This window comes from Aquarana catesbeiana, linkage group LG11 (assembly GCF_042186555.1).
Source record: "Aquarana catesbeiana isolate 2022-GZ linkage group LG11, ASM4218655v1, whole genome shotgun sequence".
NCBI classification, from domain to species: Eukaryota; Metazoa; Chordata; class Amphibia; order Anura; family Ranidae; genus Aquarana; species Aquarana catesbeiana.
The window spans coordinates 100,381,476-100,399,688 of record NC_133334.1 but is presented as its reverse complement, the minus strand read 5'-3'; the positions used below and the strand labels follow the sequence as shown (position 1 = coordinate 100,399,688).

General features: G+C 41.0%; 1 protein-coding gene across 1 annotated transcript in view; it reads left to right on the top strand.

The window, feature by feature from the left end:
• The window catches only part of LOC141112210 (mucin-2-like), a 245,720-nt gene that overhangs the window by 136,129 nt on the left and 91,378 nt on the right, over positions 1–18,213 (top strand). The window contains exons 34-37 of the mRNA XM_073604810.1: positions 1,197–1,661; positions 4,087–4,551; positions 12,909–13,373; positions 15,799–16,266. Of these exons, the coding sequence (XP_073460911.1) occupies positions 1,197–1,661; positions 4,087–4,551; positions 12,909–13,373; positions 15,799–16,266 (1,863 nt within the window). The remainder of the gene's footprint in view (positions 1–1,196; positions 1,662–4,086; positions 4,552–12,908; positions 13,374–15,798; positions 16,267–18,213) is intronic.

Here is an 18,213-nt window from a genome sequence, read left to right as displayed (position 1 = left end):
TACATTTCTCTTTTTATTTAAAGTGGATGTAAACGCGAATTTTTTTTTTTTTTTATATACATATCATACTGTATAGTATAAGATTTCCTATCATTTGAGCTCAGTCTTGCCACACAGAGTTAATCCATCTCTGAGCAATCCTCTTTTGTTGCTCAGTGAGATAAATCTTGACAAACTGAGAAAAACTTTGTCAAATCCTCCCCCTTGCTGTGAGTGACAGGTGATTTACATATCTCGTGCATTAGCCTAATACATGCATTATTTTTTAATTCCCTCCCACTCCTTTCTTCAGCAGCTCTGCAAGGATTGGCTGTTCCACACCTCAGCATAATTGGGCATGCTGAAGTCATGTGGTTACTTTCCTGTCTTTTCACTGGATGTTAGAGATCATAGCAGAAGTTCAGTGTTAGAAATACACAGGGGAGTGTAGAGGTGGGCAGGGAGTCTACTGACATCACGACTTCACCCACCGAGCTCCAGACAACAGACCTATCCACAGAAACTGCAGTTTTTTCGGGTCTAATAACAGACAGAGGGGAGACATTTAACAGGTAGAGATACATGAAGGAGGCATTTATATCCTTATAGATAACCCCTATGGCAGTAGTTTAGAAAGGATGACATTGGGTTTACATCCACTTTAAGCGCATTTCAAAGACTTTTATAATATTGTCTTTTCCTATGGGTGAGATTTTTTACAACTGGAGCACTTCGGATCTGGTGCAGATATGCATGGTGATCAATCAGCTTCTAACTTCAGCTTGTTCAATTAAGCTTTGCCAAGAATACCTTTAAGTTGATTGGTTTCTAAGCAGAGCTGCACCAGATTTTGCACCATGCAGTTTTCGTAAATGCCTCCAATGTGCCTGATAATAATAAAATGCACGCTGTCTGTTCTGTTCAAACAATGTTGATTTTACTATAAAGGATGTCTTTATAATAACGACCATCATCACAATTCCATAGTAATGTAATACATACAATATGAGTAATTTTTTTGGCCAAAAAGTGTATTTACTGAGATAATAGATAATATGCCAGTCTATGTTTATGGCGTCTTAGACAAAGTCAGCAACACCTTTCAGTTTTTTAAAAATCCTTCTGGTCAGATCAATTTATGGAAAAATGGCATTATTTTCAAAATTCAGTTATGCAAAGACTCCTTTGTAATAATGGAATTATGATTTGTATTTCAGCAACTCCCTCTGTCTGCTCGTGGTCACAGTGGTTTGATGTGAGTTATCCTAATGATAAAACAGATGGGGGGGATTTTGAGACCTATAAGAACATCAGGGATGATGGACATCAAGTTTGTGATCAACCACAAGACATTTCCTGCAGAGCAAAGGAGAGACCGGATACAGCACTGAATGAGCTGGGGCAGAACGTGACCTGTGATGTCTCCTATGGGCTTGTGTGTTACAAAAACCATCCTGTTTTTCCATGTTTAAACTTTGAAATTCAAGTCTACTGTTGTCCATTTACTACAACAACACTGACAACTACGCCATCAACCACCACAGTGACTGAGACTACAACTAGCACAGAACCGACAACTACTTCAGAAGTAACAACTACAACTCCATTTACTACAACAACACTTACAACTACGCCATCAACCACCACAGAGACCCAGACGACAACTCTGACTTCATCTACAAGTAAGTTCAGTGTTTGCTATTTGTTAATAGAAGTGTTGAGAAAATGAAAAGCCATTAAAAAGTTTGTCTTTACATTGTATTTTTGTAACTGTGTGTAGCAGGGAGTTAGTTTGGTGCGTGTTTACTAAACTCTTCCAGTTACTTCAATCTTTCTCTTGCAATAGATATGCAATAAGGGTGTGTATCTGTAAGTTACATCATATGCACTCCATAGTAGTAAGGAGCAGTGCGGGGATGCTGGAGATGATGTACTCTATGGTTCCTTCTTGAAATGTCCTGCAGGTCACAGTACAAATGGTGCTTCTTATCGCTTTAAAAAAATATCGCTTATGGCATTTCTTGAGATAGACCATGAAAAAGACTTGTGCCTAGCTTAGCACAAAAAAAACATAATAAAGTGCTTTTAACCGCTTGCTGACCAGCCGCTGTCATTATACGGCGGCAGATCGGCTCTTCTGTGCAAATTGCCATAACTGTACGGCGGCTCGTGCAGGCGTGATAGTGGTGGACTCGATGTCCGCCGGTGAATTGCGATCGCCTATTACAGAGGCAAAATGGGAAACTACCTTTGTAAACAAGGAATTTCCCCTTTCTGACAGGTGACATGACAGGGATCTACTGTCACCAGTGTTCGGGAACAGTGATCTCTGGCATGTTCCAGTAACCCCATCCCCCCTACAGTTAGAACACACATAGGGAACACATTTAACCCCTTGATCGCCCCCTAGTGTTAACCCCTTCCCTGCCAGGGACATTTACACAGTAATCAGAGGCTATGTATAAGTGTCCGATCTGTCGCAGTCCCGCTAAAAATCACAGATCGCCACCATTACTAGTAAAAAAAAAATAAAAATAATAAAAATGCCAAAAATCTATCCCCTATTTTGTAGACGCTATAACTTTTGAGCAAACCAATCAATATATACGCCTATTGCGATTTTTTTACCAAAAATATGTAGAAAAAAATATATCTGCCTAAACCGATGAATAAATTTGTTTTTTAATTTTTTTTTTTGTATATGTATTACATCAAAATTGTCGCTCTTTGTTTATAGCACAAAAAATGGCCTGGTCATTAAGGGGGCAAATCCTTCTGGGGCTGAAGTGGTTAAACTTAGAACTCTGCTTTAATAAAGGTTGCTCTGAATGCAGGAGCACAGTCACCTTTTTAGATTTTTATATTTCAGGATAAAAGGGAAAAAAAAACAGTTATCAAATTCCTTTGTATTCAATATACATTTCTCTTTTTATTTAAAGTGGATGTAAACCCAAATTTTTTTTTTTATATATATATCATCCAGTAGAGTATAAGATTTCCTATCATTTGAGCCCAGTCTTGCCACACAGAGTTAATCCATCTCTGAGCAATCCTCTTTTGTTGCTCAGTGAGATAAATCTTGACAAACTGAGAAAAACTTTGTCAAATCCTCCCCCTTGCTGTGAGTGACAGGTGATTTACATATCTCGTGCACTAGCCTAATACATGCATTATTTTTTAATTCCCTCCCACTCCCTTCTTCAGCAGCTCTGCAAGGATTGGCTGTTCCACACCTCAGCATAATTGGGCATGCTGAAGTCATGTGGTTACTTTCCTGTCTTTTCACTGGATGTTAGAGATCATAGCAGAAGTTCAGTGTTAGAAATACACAGGGGAGTGTAGAGGTGGGCAGGGAGTCTACTGACATCACGACTTCACCCACCGAGCTCCAGACAACAGACCCATCCACAGAAACAGCAGTTTTTCAGGTCTAATAACAGACAGAGGGGAGACATTTAACAGGTAAAGATACATGAAGGAGGCATTTAAATCCTTATAGATAACCCCTATGGCAGTAGTTTAGAAAGGATGACATTGGGCTTACATCCACTTTAAGCGCATTTCAAAGACCTTTATAATATTGTCTTTTCCTATGGGTGAGATTTTTTACAACTGGAGCACTTCGGATCTGGTGCAGATATGCATGGTGATCAATCAGCTTCTAACTTCAGCTTGTTCAATTAAGCTTTGCCAAGAATACCTTTAAGTTGATTGGTTTCTAAGCAGAGCTGCACCAGATTTTGCACCATGCAGTTTTCGTAAATGCCTCCAATGTGCCTGATAATAATAAAATGCACGCTGTCTGTTCTGTTTAAAAAATGTTGATTTTACTATAAAGGATGTCTTTATAATAATGACCATCATCACAATTCCATAGTAATGTAATACATACAATATGAGTAATTTTTTGGGCCAAAAAGTGTATTTACTGAGATAATAGATAATATGCCAGTCTATGTTTATGGCGTCTTAGACAAAGTCAGCAACACCTTTCAGTTTTTTAAAAATCCTTCTGGTCAGATCAATTTATGGAAAAATGGCATTATTTTCAAAATTCAGTTATGCAAAGACTCCTTTGTAATAATGGAATCATGATTTGTGTTTCAGCAACTCCCTCTGTCTGCTCGTGGTCACAGTGGTTTGATGTGAGTTATCCTAATGATAAAACAGATGGGGGGGATTTTGAGACCTATAAGAACATCAGGGATGATGGACATCAAGTTTGTGATCAACCACAAGACATTTCCTGCAGAGCAAAGGAGAGACCGGATACAGCACTGAATGAGCTGGGGCAGAACGTGACCTGTGATGTCTCCTATGGGCTTGTGTGTTACAAAAGCCATCCTGTTTTTCCATGTTTAAACTTTGAAATTCAAGTCTACTGTTGTCCAGTTACTACAACAACACTTACAACTACGCCATCAACCACCACAGTGACTGCGACTACAACTAGCACAGAACTGACAACTACTTCAGAAGTAACAACACTTACAACTCCATTTACTACAACACTTACAACTACGCCATCGACCACCACAGTGACCCAGACGTCAACTCTGACTTCATCTACAAGTAAGTTCAGTGTTTGCTATTTGTTAATAGAAGTGTTGAGAAAATGAAAAGCCATTAAAAAGTTTGTCTTTACAATGTATTTTTGTAACTGTGTGTAGCAGGGAGTTAGTTGTGTGCGTGTTTACTAAACTCTTCCAGTTACTTTAACCACTTAAGGACCGCCTAACGCCGATTTACGTCGGCAAGGCGGCACGGGCAGGCAAAATCACGTACATGTACGTGATTTGCCTCTCGCGGGTGGGGGGTCCGATCGGACCCCCCCCCGGTGCCCGAAGCGGTCCCGTTCTGTTCCCCGGCGATCCGAGATGAGGGGGAGGCCATCCGTTCGTGGCCCCCCCCTCGCGATCGCCGCCGGCCAATGGGAACACTCCTTTGCTGCTGTATGCTAAACAGCAGCAAAGGAAATGATGTCATCTCCCCTCGGCTCGGTATTTTCCGTTCCAGCGCCGAGGGGAGAAGACATCAATGTGAGTGCACAACACACTACACACACAGTAGAACATGCCAGGCATACAAAACACCCCGATCCCCCCCCCGATCGCCCCCCGATCCCCCCCCAATCACCCCCCCCCCCCTGTCACAAACTGACACCAGCAGGTTTTTTTTTTTTTTTTTTTTTTTTTTTTCTGATTACTGCATAGTGTCAGTTTGTGACAGTTACAGTGTTGGGACAGTGAGTATTACCCCCCTTTAGGTCTAGGGTACCCCCCTAACCCCCCCTAATAAAGTTTTAACCCCTTGATCACCCCCTGTCACCAGTGTTGCTAAGCGATCATTTTTCTGATCGCTGTATTAGTGTCGCTGGTGACACTAGTTAGTGAGGTAAATATTTAGGTTCGCCGTCAGCGTTTTATAGTGACAGGGACCCCCATATACTACCTAATAAATGTTTTAACCCCTTGATTGCCCCCTAGTTAACCCTTTCACCACTGATCACCGTATAACCGTTACGGGTGACGCAGGTTAGTTCGTTTATTTTTTATAGTGTCAGGGCACCCGCCGTTTATTACCTAATAAAGGTTTAGCCCCCTGATCGCCCGGCGGTGATATGCGTCGCCCCAGGCAGCGTCAGATTAGCGCCAGTACCGCTAACACCCACGCACGCAGCATGCGCCTCCCTTAGTGGTATAGTATCTGATCGGATCAATATCTGATCTGATCAGATCTATACTAGCGTCCCCAGCAGTTTAGGGTTCCCAAAAACACAGTGTTAGCGGGATCAGCCCAGATACCCGCTAGCACCTGCGTTTTGCCCCTCCGCCCAGCCCACCCAAGTGCAGTATCGATCGATCACTGTCACTTACAAAACACTAAACGCATAACTGCAGCGTTCGCAGAGTCAGGCCTGATCCCTGCGATCGCTAACAGTTTTTTTGGTAGCATTTTGGTGAACTGGCAAGCAAGCACCAGGCAGCGTCAGGTTAGCGCCAGTACCGCTAACACCCACGCACGCACCGTACACCTCCCTTAGTGGTATAGTATCTGATCGGATCAATATCTGATCCGATCAGATCTATACTAGCGTCCCCAGCAGTTTAGGGTTCCCAAAAACGCAGTGTTAGCGGGATCAGCCCAGATACCTGCTAGCACCTGCGTTGTGCCCCTCCGCCCGGCCCAGCCCAGCCCACCCAAGTGCAGTATCGATCGATCACTGACACTTACAAGGCACTAAACGCATAACTGCAGCGTTCGCAGAGTCAGGCCTGATCCCTGCGATCGCTAACAGTTTTTTTGGTAGCATTTTGGTGAACTAGCAAGCACCGGCCCCAGGCAGCGTCAGGTTAGCGCCAGTACCGCTAACACCCACGCACGCAGCATACGCCTCCTTTAGTGGTATAGTATCTGAACGGATCAATATCTGATCCGATCAGATCAGATCTATACTAGCGTCCCCAGCAGTTTAGGGTTCCCAAAAACGCAGTGTTAGCGGGATCAACCCAGATACCTGCTAGCACCTGCGTTTTGCCCCTCCGCCCGGCCCAGTCCAGCCCACCCAAGTGCAGTATCGATCGATCACTGTCACTTACAAAACACTAAACGCATAACTGCAGCGTTCGCAGAGTCAGGCCTGATCCCTGCGATCGCTAACAGTTTTTTTGGAAGCTTTTTATTGAACTGGCAAGCACCAGCGGCCTAGTACACCCCGGTCGTAGTCAAACCAGCACTGCAGTAACACTTGGTGACGTGGCGAGTCCCATAAGTGCAGTTCAAGCTGGTGAGGTGACAAGCACAAGTAGTGTCCCGCTGCCACCAAGAAGACAAACACAGGCCCGTCGTGCCCATAGTGCCCTTCCTGCTGCATTCGCCAATCCTAATTGGGAACCCACCACTTCTGCAGCGCCCGTACTTCCCCCATTCACATCCCCCAACGAAATGCAGTCGGCTGCATGAGAGGCATTTTTATGTGCTCCCGAGTACCCCTACCCAACGAACCCCCCCAAAAAGATGTTGTGTCTGCAGCAAACGCGGATATAGGCGTGACACCCGCTATTATTGTCCCTTCTGTCCTGACAATCCTGGTCTTTGCATTGGTGAATGTTTTGAACGCTACCATACACTAGTTGAGTATTAGCGTAGGGTACAGCATTGCACAGACTAGGCAAACTTTCACAGGGTCTCCCAAGATGCCATCGCATTTTGAGAGACCCGAACCTGGAACCGGTTACAGTTATAAAAGTTAGTTACAAAAAAAGTGTAAAAAAAAAAAAAATATATATAAAATAAAAAAAAATAGTTGTCGTTTTATTGTTCTCTCTCTCTATTCTCTCTCTCTATTGTTCTGCTCTTTTTTTACTGTATTCTATTCTGCAGTGTTTTATTGTTATTGTTATTGTTATTGTTATTATGTTTTATCATGTTTGTTTTTCAGGTATGTAATTATTTATACTTTATTGTTTACTGTGCTTTATTGTTAACCATTTTTTTGTCTTCAGGTACGCCATTCACAACTTTGAGTGGTTATACCAGAATGATGCCTGCAGGTTTAGGTATCATCTTGGTATCATTCTTTTCAGCCAGCGGTCGGCTTTCATGTAAAAGCAATCCTAGCGGCTAATTAGCCTCTAGACTGCCTTTACAAGCCGTGGGAGGGAATGCCCCCCCCCCCCCCCACCGTCTTCCGTGTTTTTCTCTGGCTCTCCTGTCTCAACAGGGAACCTGAGAATGCAGCCGGTGATTCAGCCAGCTGACCATAGAGCTGATCAGAGACAAGAGTGGCTCCAAACATCTCTATGGCCTAAGAAACCGGAAGCTACGAGCATTTTATGACTTAGATTTCGCCGGATGTAAATAGCGCCATTGGGAAATTGGGGAAGCATTTTATCACACCGATCTTGGTGTGGTCAGATGCTTTGAGGGCAGAGGAGAGATCTAGGGTCTAATAGACCCCAATTTTTTCAAAAAAGAGTACCTGTCACTACCTATTGCTATCATAGGGGATATTTACATTCCCCGAGATAACAATAAAAATGATTTAAAAAAAAAAAAAATGAAAGGAACAGTTTAAAAATAAGATAAAAAAGCAAAAAAATAATAAAGAAAAAAAAAAAAAAAAAAAAAAGCACCCCTGTCGCCCCCTGCTCTTGCGCTAAGGCGAACGCAAGCGGCGGTCTGTCGTCAAACGTAAACAGCAATTGCACCATGCATGTGAGGTATCGCCGCGAAGGTCAGATCGAGGGCAGTAATTTTTGCAGTAGACCTCCTCTGTAGATCTAAAGTGGTAACCTGTAAAGGCTTTTAAAGGCTTTTAAAAATGTATTTATTTTGTTGCCACTGCACGTTTGTGCGCAATTGTAAAGCATGTCATGTTTGGTATCCATGTACTCGGTCTAAGATCATCTTTTTTATTTCATCAAACATTTGGGCAATATAGTGTGTTTTAGTGCATTAAAATTTAAAAAAGTGTGTTTTTTCCCCAAAAAATGCGTTTGAAAAATCGCTGCGCAAATACTGTGTGAAAAAAAAAAATGAAACACCCACCATTTTAATCTGTAGGGCATTTGCTTTAAAAAAATATATAATGTTTGGGGGTTCAAAGTAATTTTCTTGCAAAAAAAAAAAAACTTTTTCATGTAAAAAATAAGTGTCAGAAAGGGCTTTGTCTTCAAGTGGTTAGAAGAGTGGGTGATGTGTGACATAAGCTTCTAAATGTTGTGCATAAAATGCCAGGACAGTTCAAAACCCCCCCAAATGACCCCATTTTGGAAAGTAGACACCCCAAGCTATTTGCTGAGAGGCATGTCGAGTCCATGGAATATTTTATATTGCGACACAAGTTGCGGGAAAGAGACAAATTTTTTTTTTTTTTTTTTTTTTTTTGCACAAAGTTGTCACTAAATGATATATTGCTCAAACATGCCATGGGAATATGTGAAATTACACCCCAAAATACATTCTGCTGCTTCTCCTGAGTACGGGGATACCACATGTGTGAGACTTTTTGGGAGCCTAGCCGTGTACGGGACCCCGAAAACCAAGCACCGCCTTCAGGCTTTCTAAGGGGCGTGAATTTTTGATTTCACTCTTCACTGCCTATCACAGTTTCGGAGGCCATGGAATGCCCAGGTGGCACAAAACCCCCCCAAATGACCCCATTTTGGAAAGTAGACACCCCAAGCTATTTGCTGAGAGGTATAGTGAGTATTTTGCAGACCTCACTTTTTGTCACAAAGTTTTGAAATTTGAAAAAAGAAAAAAAAAAAAAGTTTTTTCTTGTCTTTCTTCATTTTCAAAAACAAATGAGAGCTGCAAAATACTCACCATGCCTCTCAGCAAATAGCTTGGGGTGTCTACTTTCCAAAATGGGGTCATTTGGGGGGGGTTTGTGCCACCTGGGCATTCCATGGCCTCCGAAACGGTGTTAGGCAGTGAAGAGTAAAATCAAAAATTCACGCCCTTAAAAACGCTGAAGGCGGTGATTGGTTTTCGGGGCCCCGTACGCGGCTAGGCTCCCAAAAAGTCCCACACATGTGGTATCCCCATACTCAGGAGAAGCAGCTAAATGTATTTTGGGGTGCAATTCCACATAGGCCCATGGCCTGTGTGAGCAATATATCATTTAGTGACAACTTTGTGCAAAAAAAAAAAAAAAAAAAAAAAAAGTGTCACTTTCCCGCAACTTGTGTCAAAATATAAAATATTCCATGGACTCAATATGCCTCTCAGCAAATAGCTTGGGGTGTCTACTTTCCAAAATGGGGTCATTTGGGGGGGGGTTGTGCCACCTGGGCATTCCATGGCCTCCGAAACTGTGATAGGCAGTGAAGAGTGAAATCAAAAAGTTACACCCTTAGAAATCCTGAAGGCGGTGATTGGTTTTCGGGGTCCCATACGCGGCTAGGCTCCCAAAAAGTCCCACACATGTGGTATCCCCGTACTCAGGAGAAGTAGCTGAATATATTTTGGGGTGCAATTCCACATAGGCCCATGGCCTGTGTGAGCAATATATCATTTAGTGACAACTTTTTGTAAATATTTTTTTTTTTTTTTTTTTTTGTCATTATTCAATCACTTGGGACAAAAAAAATAAATATTCAATGGGTTCAACATGCCTATCAGCAATTTCCTTGGGGTGTCTACTTTCCAAAATGGGGTCATTTGGGGGGGTTTTGTACTGCCCTGCCATTTTAGCACCTCAAGAAATGACATAGGCAGTCATAAACTAAAAGCTGTGTAAATTCCAGAAAATGTACCCTAGTTTGTAGACGCTATAACTTTTGCGCAAACCAATAAATATACGCTTATTGACATTTTTTTTACCAAAGACATGTGGCCGAATACATTTTGGCCTAAATGTATGACTAAAATTGAGTTTATTGGATTTTTTTTATAACAAAAAGTAGAAAATATCATTTTTTTTCAAAATTTTCGGTCTTTTTCCGTTTATAGCGCAAAAAATAAAAACTGCAGAAGTGATCAAATACCATCAAAAGAAAGCTCTATTTGTGGGAAGAAAAGGACGCAAATTTCGTTTGGGTACAGCATTGCATAACCGCGCAATTAGCAGTTAAAGCGACGCAGTGCCAAATTGGAAAAAGACCTCTGGTCCTTAGGCAGCATAATGGTCCGGGGCTCAAGTGGTTAATCTTTCTCTTGCAATAGATATGCAATAAGGGTGTGTATCTGTAAGTTACATCATATGCACTCCATAGTAGTAAGGAGCAGTGCGGGGATGCTGGAGATGATGTACTCCATGGTTCCTTCTTGAAATGTCCTGCAGGTCACAGTACAAATGGTGCTTCTTATCGCTTTAAATAAAATATCGCTTATGGCATTTCTTGAGATAGACCATGAAAAAGTCTTGTGCCTAGCTTAGCACAAAAAAACATAATAAAGTGCTTTTAACCCCTTGCTGACCAGCCGCTGTCATTATACGGCGGCAGGTCGGCTCTTCTGCGCAAATCACCGTAACTGTACGGCGGCTCGTGCAGGCGTGATAGTGGTGGACTCGATGTCTGCCGGTGAATTGCGATCGCCTATTACAGAGGCAAAATGGGAAACTACCTTTGTAAACAAGGAATTTCCCCTTTCTGACGGGTGACATGACAGGGATCTACTGTCCCCAGTGTTCGGGAACAGTGATCTCTGGCATGTTCCAGTAAGCCCATCCCCCCTACAGTTAGAACACACATAGGGAACACATTTAACCCCTTGATCGCCCCCTAGTGTTAACCCCTTCCCTGCCAGGGACCTTTACACAGTAATCAGAGGCTATTTATAAGTGTCCGACCTGTCGCAGTCCCGCTAAAAATCACAGATCGCCACCATTACTAGTAAAAAAAAATAAAAATGCCAAAAATCTATCCCCTATTTTGTAGACGCTATAACTTTTGTGCAAACCAATCAATATATACGCCTATTGCGATTTTTTTACCAAAAATATGTAGAAAAAAATATATCTGCCTAAACCGATAAATAAATTTGTTTTTTAATTTTTTTTTTTTTTGTATATGTATTACATCAAAATTGTCGCTCTTTGTTTATAGCACAAAAAATGGCCTGGTCATTAAGGGGGCAAATCCTTCTGGGGCTGAAGTGGTTAAACTTAGAACTCTGCTTTAATAAAGGTTGCTCTGAATGCAGGAGCACAGTCACCTTTTTAGATTTTTACATTTCAAGATAAAAGGGAAAAAAAACAGTTATCAAATTCCTTTGTGTTCAATATACATTTCTCTTTTTATTTAAAGTGGATGTAAACGCGAATTTTTTTTTTTTTTTATATACATATCATACTGTATAGTATAAGATTTCCTATCATTTGAGCTCAGTCTTGCCACACAGAGTTAATCCATCTCTGAGCAATCCTCTTTTGTTGCTCAGTGAGATAAATCTTGACAAACTGAGAAAAACTTTGTCAAATCCTCCCCCTTGCTGTGAGTGACAGGTGATTTACATATCTCGTGCATTAGCCTAATACATGCATTATTTTTTAATTCCCTCCCACTCCTTTCTTCAGCAGCTCTGCAAGGATTGGCTGTTCCACACCTCAGCATAATTGGGCATGCTGAAGTCATGTGGTTACTTTCCTGTCTTTTCACTGGATGTTAGAGATCATAGCAGAAGTTCAGTGTTAGAAATACACAGGGGAGTGTAGAGGTGGGCAGGGAGTCTACTGACATCACGACTTCACCCACCGAGCTCCAGACAACAGACCTATCCACAGAAACTGCAGTTTTTTCGGGTCTAATAACAGACAGAGGGGAGACATTTAACAGGTAGAGATACATGAAGGAGGCATTTATATCCTTATAGATAACCCCTATGGCAGTAGTTTAGAAAGGATGACATTGGGTTTACATCCACTTTAAGCGCATTTCAAAGACTTTTATAATATTGTCTTTTCCTATGGGTGAGATTTTTTACAACTGGAGCACTTCGGATCTGGTGCAGATATGCATGATGATCAATCAGCTTCTAACTTCAGCTTGTTCAATTAAGCTTTGCCAAGAATACCTTTAAGTTGATTGGTTTCTAAGCAGAGCTGCACCAGATTTTGCACCATGCAGTTTTCGTAAATGCCTCCAATGTGCCTGATAATAATAAAATGCACGCTGTCTGTTCTGTTCAAACAATGTTGATTTTACTATAAAGGATGTCTTTATAATAACGACCATCATCACAATTCCATAGTAATGTAATACATACAATATGAGTAATTTTTTTGGCCAAAAAGTGTATTTACTGAGATAATAGATAATATGCCAGTCTATGTTTATGGCGTCTTAGACAAAGTCAGCAACACCTTTCAGTTTTTTAAAAATCCTTCTGGTCAGATCAATTTATGGAAAAATGGCATTATTTTCAAAATTCAGTTATGCAAAGACTCCTTTGTAATAATGGAATTATGATTTGTATTTCAGCAACTCCCTCTGTCTGCTCGTGGTCACAGTGGTTTGATGTGAGTTATCCTAATGATAAAACAGATGGGGGGGATTTTGAGACCTATAAGAACATCAGGGATGATGGACATCAAGTTTGTGATCAACCACAAGACATTTCCTGCAGAGCAAAGGAGAGACCGGATACAGCACTGAATGAGCTGGGGCAGAACGTGACCTGTGATGTCTCCTATGGGCTTGTGTGTTACAAAAACCATCCTGTTTTTCCATGTTTAAACTTTGAAATTCAAGTCTACTGTTGTCCATTTACTACAACAACACTGACAACTACGCCATCAACCACCACAGTGACTGCGACTACAACTAGCACAGAACCGACAACTACTTCAGAAGTAACAACTACAACTCCATTTACTACAACAACACTTACAACTACGCCATCAACCACCACAGAGACCCAGACGACAACTCTGACTTCATCTACAAGTAAGTTCAGTGTTTGCTATTTGTTAATAGAAGTGTTGAGAAAATGAAAAGCCATTAAAAAGTTTGTCTTTACATTGTATTTTTGTAACTGTGTGTAGCAGGGAGTTAGTTTGGTGCGTGTTTACTAAACTCTTCCAGTTACTTTAATCTTTCTCTTGCAATAGATATGCAATAAGGGTGTGTATCTGTAAGTTACATCATATGCACTCCATAGTAGTAAGGAGCAGTGCGGGGATGCTGGAGATGATGTACTCTATGGTTCCTTCTTGAAATGTCCTGCAGGTCACAGTACAAATGGTGCTTCTTATCGCTTAAAAAAAATATCGCTTATGGCATTTCTTGAGATAGACCATGAAAAAGACTTGTGCCTAGCTTAGCACAAAAAAAACATAATAAAGTGCTTTTAACCGCTTGCTGACCAGCCGCTGTCATTATACGGCGGCAGATCGGCTCTTCTGTGCAAATCGCCATAACTGTACGGCGGCTCGTGCAGGCGTGATAGTGGTGGACTCGATGTCCGCCGGTGAATTGCGATCGCCTATTACAGAGGCAAAATGGGAAACTACCTTTGTAAACAAGGAATTTCCCCTTTCTGACAGGTGACATGACAGGGATCTACTGTCACCAGTGTTCGGGAACAGTGATCTCTGGCATGTTCCAGTAACCCCATCCCCCCTACAGTTAGAACACACATAGGGAACACATTTAACCCCTTGATCGCCCCCTAGTGTTAACCCCTTCCCTGCCAGGGACATTTACACAGTAATCAGAGGCTATGTATAAGTGTCCGATCTGTCGCAGTCCCGCTAAAAATCACAGATCGCCACCATTACTAGTAAAAAAAAAATAAAAATAATAAAAATGCCAAAAATCTATCCCCTATTTTGTAGACGCTATAACTTTTGAGCAAACCAATCAATATATACGCCTATTGCGATTTTTTTACCAAAAATATGTAGAAAAAAATATATCTGCCTAAACCGATGAATAAATTTGTTTTTTAATTTTTTTTTTTGTATATGTATTACATCAAAATTGTCGCTCTTTGTTTATAGCACAAAAAATGGCCTGGTCATTAAGGGGGCAAATCCTTCTGGGGCTGAAGTGGTTAAACTTAGAACTCTGCTTTAATAAAGGTTGCTCTGAATGCAGGAGCACAGTCACCTTTTTAGATTTTTATATTTCAGGATAAAAGGGAAAAAAAAACAGTTATCAAATTCCTTTGTATTCAATATACATTTCTCTTTTTATTTAAAGTGGATGTAAACCCAAATTTTTTTTTTTATATATATATCATCCAGTAGAGTATAAGATTTCCTATCATTTGAGCCCAGTCTTGCCACACAGAGTTAATCCATCTCTGAGCAATCCTCTTTTGTTGCTCAGTGAGATAAATCTTGACAAACTGAGAAAAACTTTGTCAAATCCTCCCCCTTGCTGTGAGTGACAGGTGATTTACATATCTCGTGCACTAGCCTAATACATGCATTATTTTTTAATTCCCTCCCACTCCTTTCTTCAGCAGCTCTGCAAGGATTGGCTGTTCCACACCTCAGCATAATTGGGCATGCTGAAGTCATGTGGTTACTTTCCTGTCTTTTCACTGGATGTTAGAGATCATAGCAGAAGTTCAGTGTTAGAAATACACAGGGGAGTGTAGAGGTGGGCAGGGAGTCTACTGACATCACGACTTCACCCACCGAGCTCCAGACAACAGACCCATCCACAGAAACAGCAGTTTTTCAGGTCTAATAACAGACAGAGGGGAGACATTTAACAGGTAAAGATACATGAAGGAGGCATTTAAATCCTTATAGATAACCCCTATGGCAGTAGTTTAGAAAGGATGACATTGGGCTTACATCCACTTTAAGCGCATTTCAAAGACCTTTATAATATTGTCTTTTCCTATGGGTGAGATTTTTTACAACTGGAGCACTTCGGATCTGGTGCAGATATGCATGGTGATCAATCAGCTTCTAACTTCAGCTTGTTCAATTAAGCTTTGCCAAGAATACCTTTAAGTTGATTGGTTTCTAAGCAGAGCTGCACCAGATTTTGCACCATGCAGTTTTCGTAAATGCCTCCAATGTGCCTGATAATAATAAAATGCACGCTGTCTGTTCTGTTTAAAAAATGTTGATTTTACTATAAAGGATGTCTTTATAATAATGACCATCATCACAATTCCATAGTAATGTAATACATACAATATGAGTAATTTTTTGGGCCAAAAAGTGTATTTACTGAGATAATAGATAATATGCCAGTCTATGTTTATGGCGTCTTAGACAAAGTCAGCAACACCTTTCAGTTTTTTAAAAATCCTTCTGGTCAGATCAATTTATGGAAAAATGGCATTATTTTCAAAATTCAGTTATGCAAAGACTCCTTTGTAATAATGGAATCATGATTTGTGTTTCAGCAACTCCCTCTGTCTGCTCGTGGTCACAGTGGTTTGATGTGAGTTATCCTAATGATAAAACAGATGGGGGGGATTTTGAGACCTATAAGAACATCAGGGATGATGGATATCAAGTTTGTGATCAACCACAAGACATTTCCTGCAGAGCAAAGGAGAGACCGGATACAGCACTGAATGAGCTGGGGCAGAACGTGACCTGTGATGTCTCCTATGGGCTTGTGTGTTACAAAAGCCATCCTGTTTTTCCATGTTTAAACTTTGAAATTCAAGTCTACTGTTGTCCAGTTACTACAACAACACTTACAACTACGCCATCAACCACCACAGTGACTGCGACTACAACTAGCACAGAACTGACAACTACTTCAGAAGTAACAACACTTACAACTCCATTTACTACAACAACACTTACAACTACGCCATCGACCACCACAGTGACCCAGACGTCAACTCTGACTTCATCTACAAGTAAGTTCAGTGTTTGCTATTTGTTAATAGAAGTGTTGAGAAAATGAAAAGCCATTAAAAAGTTTGTCTTTACAATGTATTTTTGTAACTGTGTGTAGCAGGGAGTTAGTTGTGTGCGTGTTTACTAAACTCTTCCAGTTACTTTAATCTTTCTCTTGCAATAGATATGCAATAAGGGTGTGTATCTGTAAGTTACATCATATGCACTCCATAGTAGTAAGGAGCAGTGCGGGGATGCTGGAGATGATGTACTCCATGGTTCCTTCTTGAAATGTCCTGCAGGTCACAGTACAAATGGTGCTTCTTATCGCTTTAAATAAAATATCGCTTATGGCATTTCTTGAGATAGACCATGAAAAAGTCTTGTGCCTAGCTTAGCACAAAAAAAATAATAAAGTGCTTTTAACTCCTTGCTGACCAGCCGCTGTCATTATACGGCGGCAGGTCGGCTCTTCTGCGCAAATCACCGTAACTGTACAGCGGCTCGTGCAGGCGTGATAGTGGTGGACTCGATGTCTGCCGGTGAATTGCGATCGCCTATTACAGAGGCAAAATGGGAAACTACCTTTGTAAACAAGGAATTTCCCCTTTCTGACGGGTGACATGACAGGGATCTACTGTCCCCAGTGTTCGGGAACAGTGATCTCTGGCATGTTCCAGTAAGCCCATCCCCCCTACAGTTAGAACACACATAGGGAACACATTTAACCCCTTGATCGCCCCCTAGTGTTAACCCCTTCCCTGCCAGGGACTTTTACACAGTAATCAGAGGCTATTTATAAGTGTCCGACCTGTCGCAGTCCCGCTAAAAATCACAGATCGCCACCATTACTAGTAAAAAAAAAATAAAAATGCCAAAAATCTATCCCCTATTTTGTAGACGCTATAACTTTTGTGAAAACCAATCAATATATACGCCTATTGCGATTTTTTTACCAAAAATATGTAGAAAAAAATATATCTGCCTAAACCGATGAATAAATTTGTTTTTTAATTTTTTTTTTTTGTATATGTATTACGTCAAAATTGTCGCTCTTTGTTTATAGCACAAAAAATGGCCTGGTCATTAAGGGGGCAAATCCTTCTGGGGCTGAAGTGGTTAAACTTAGAACTCTGCTTTAATAAAGGTTGCTCTGAATGCAGGAGCACAGTCACCTTTTTAGATTTTTACATTTCAAGATAAAAGGGAAAAAAAACAGTTATCAAATTCCTTTGTATTCAATATACATTTCTCTTTTTATTTAAAGTGGATGTAAACCCGAATTTTTTTTTTTTTTTTATATACATATCATACTGTATAGTATAAGATTTCCTATCATTTGAGCCCAGTCTTGCCACACAGAGTTAATCCATCTCTGAGCAATCCTCTTTTGTTGCTCAGTGAGATAAATCTTGACAATCTGAGAAAAACTTTGTCAAATCCTCCCCCTTGCTGTGAGTGACAGGTGATTTACATATCTCGTGCACTAGCCTAATACATGCATTATTTTTTAATTCCCTCCCACTCCTTTCTTCAGCAGCTCTGCAAGGATTGGCTGTTCCACACCTCAGCATAATTGGGCATGCTGAAGTCATGTGGTTACTTTCCTGTCTTTTCACTGGATGTTAGAGATCATAGCAGAAGTTCAGTGTTAGAAATACACAGGGGAGTTTAGAGGTGGGCAGGGAGTCTACTGACATCACGACTGCACCCACCGAGCTCCAGACAACAGACCCATCCACAGAAACTGCAGTTTTTCGGGTCTAATAACAGACAGAGGGGAGACATTTAACAGGTAAAGATACATGAAGGAAGCATTTATATCCTTATAGATAACCCCTATGGCAGTAGTTTAGAAAGGATGACATTGGGTTTACATCCACTTTAAGCGCATATTAAAGACCTTTATAATATTGTCTTTTCCTATGGGTGAGATTTTTTACAACTGGAGCACTTCGGATCTGGTG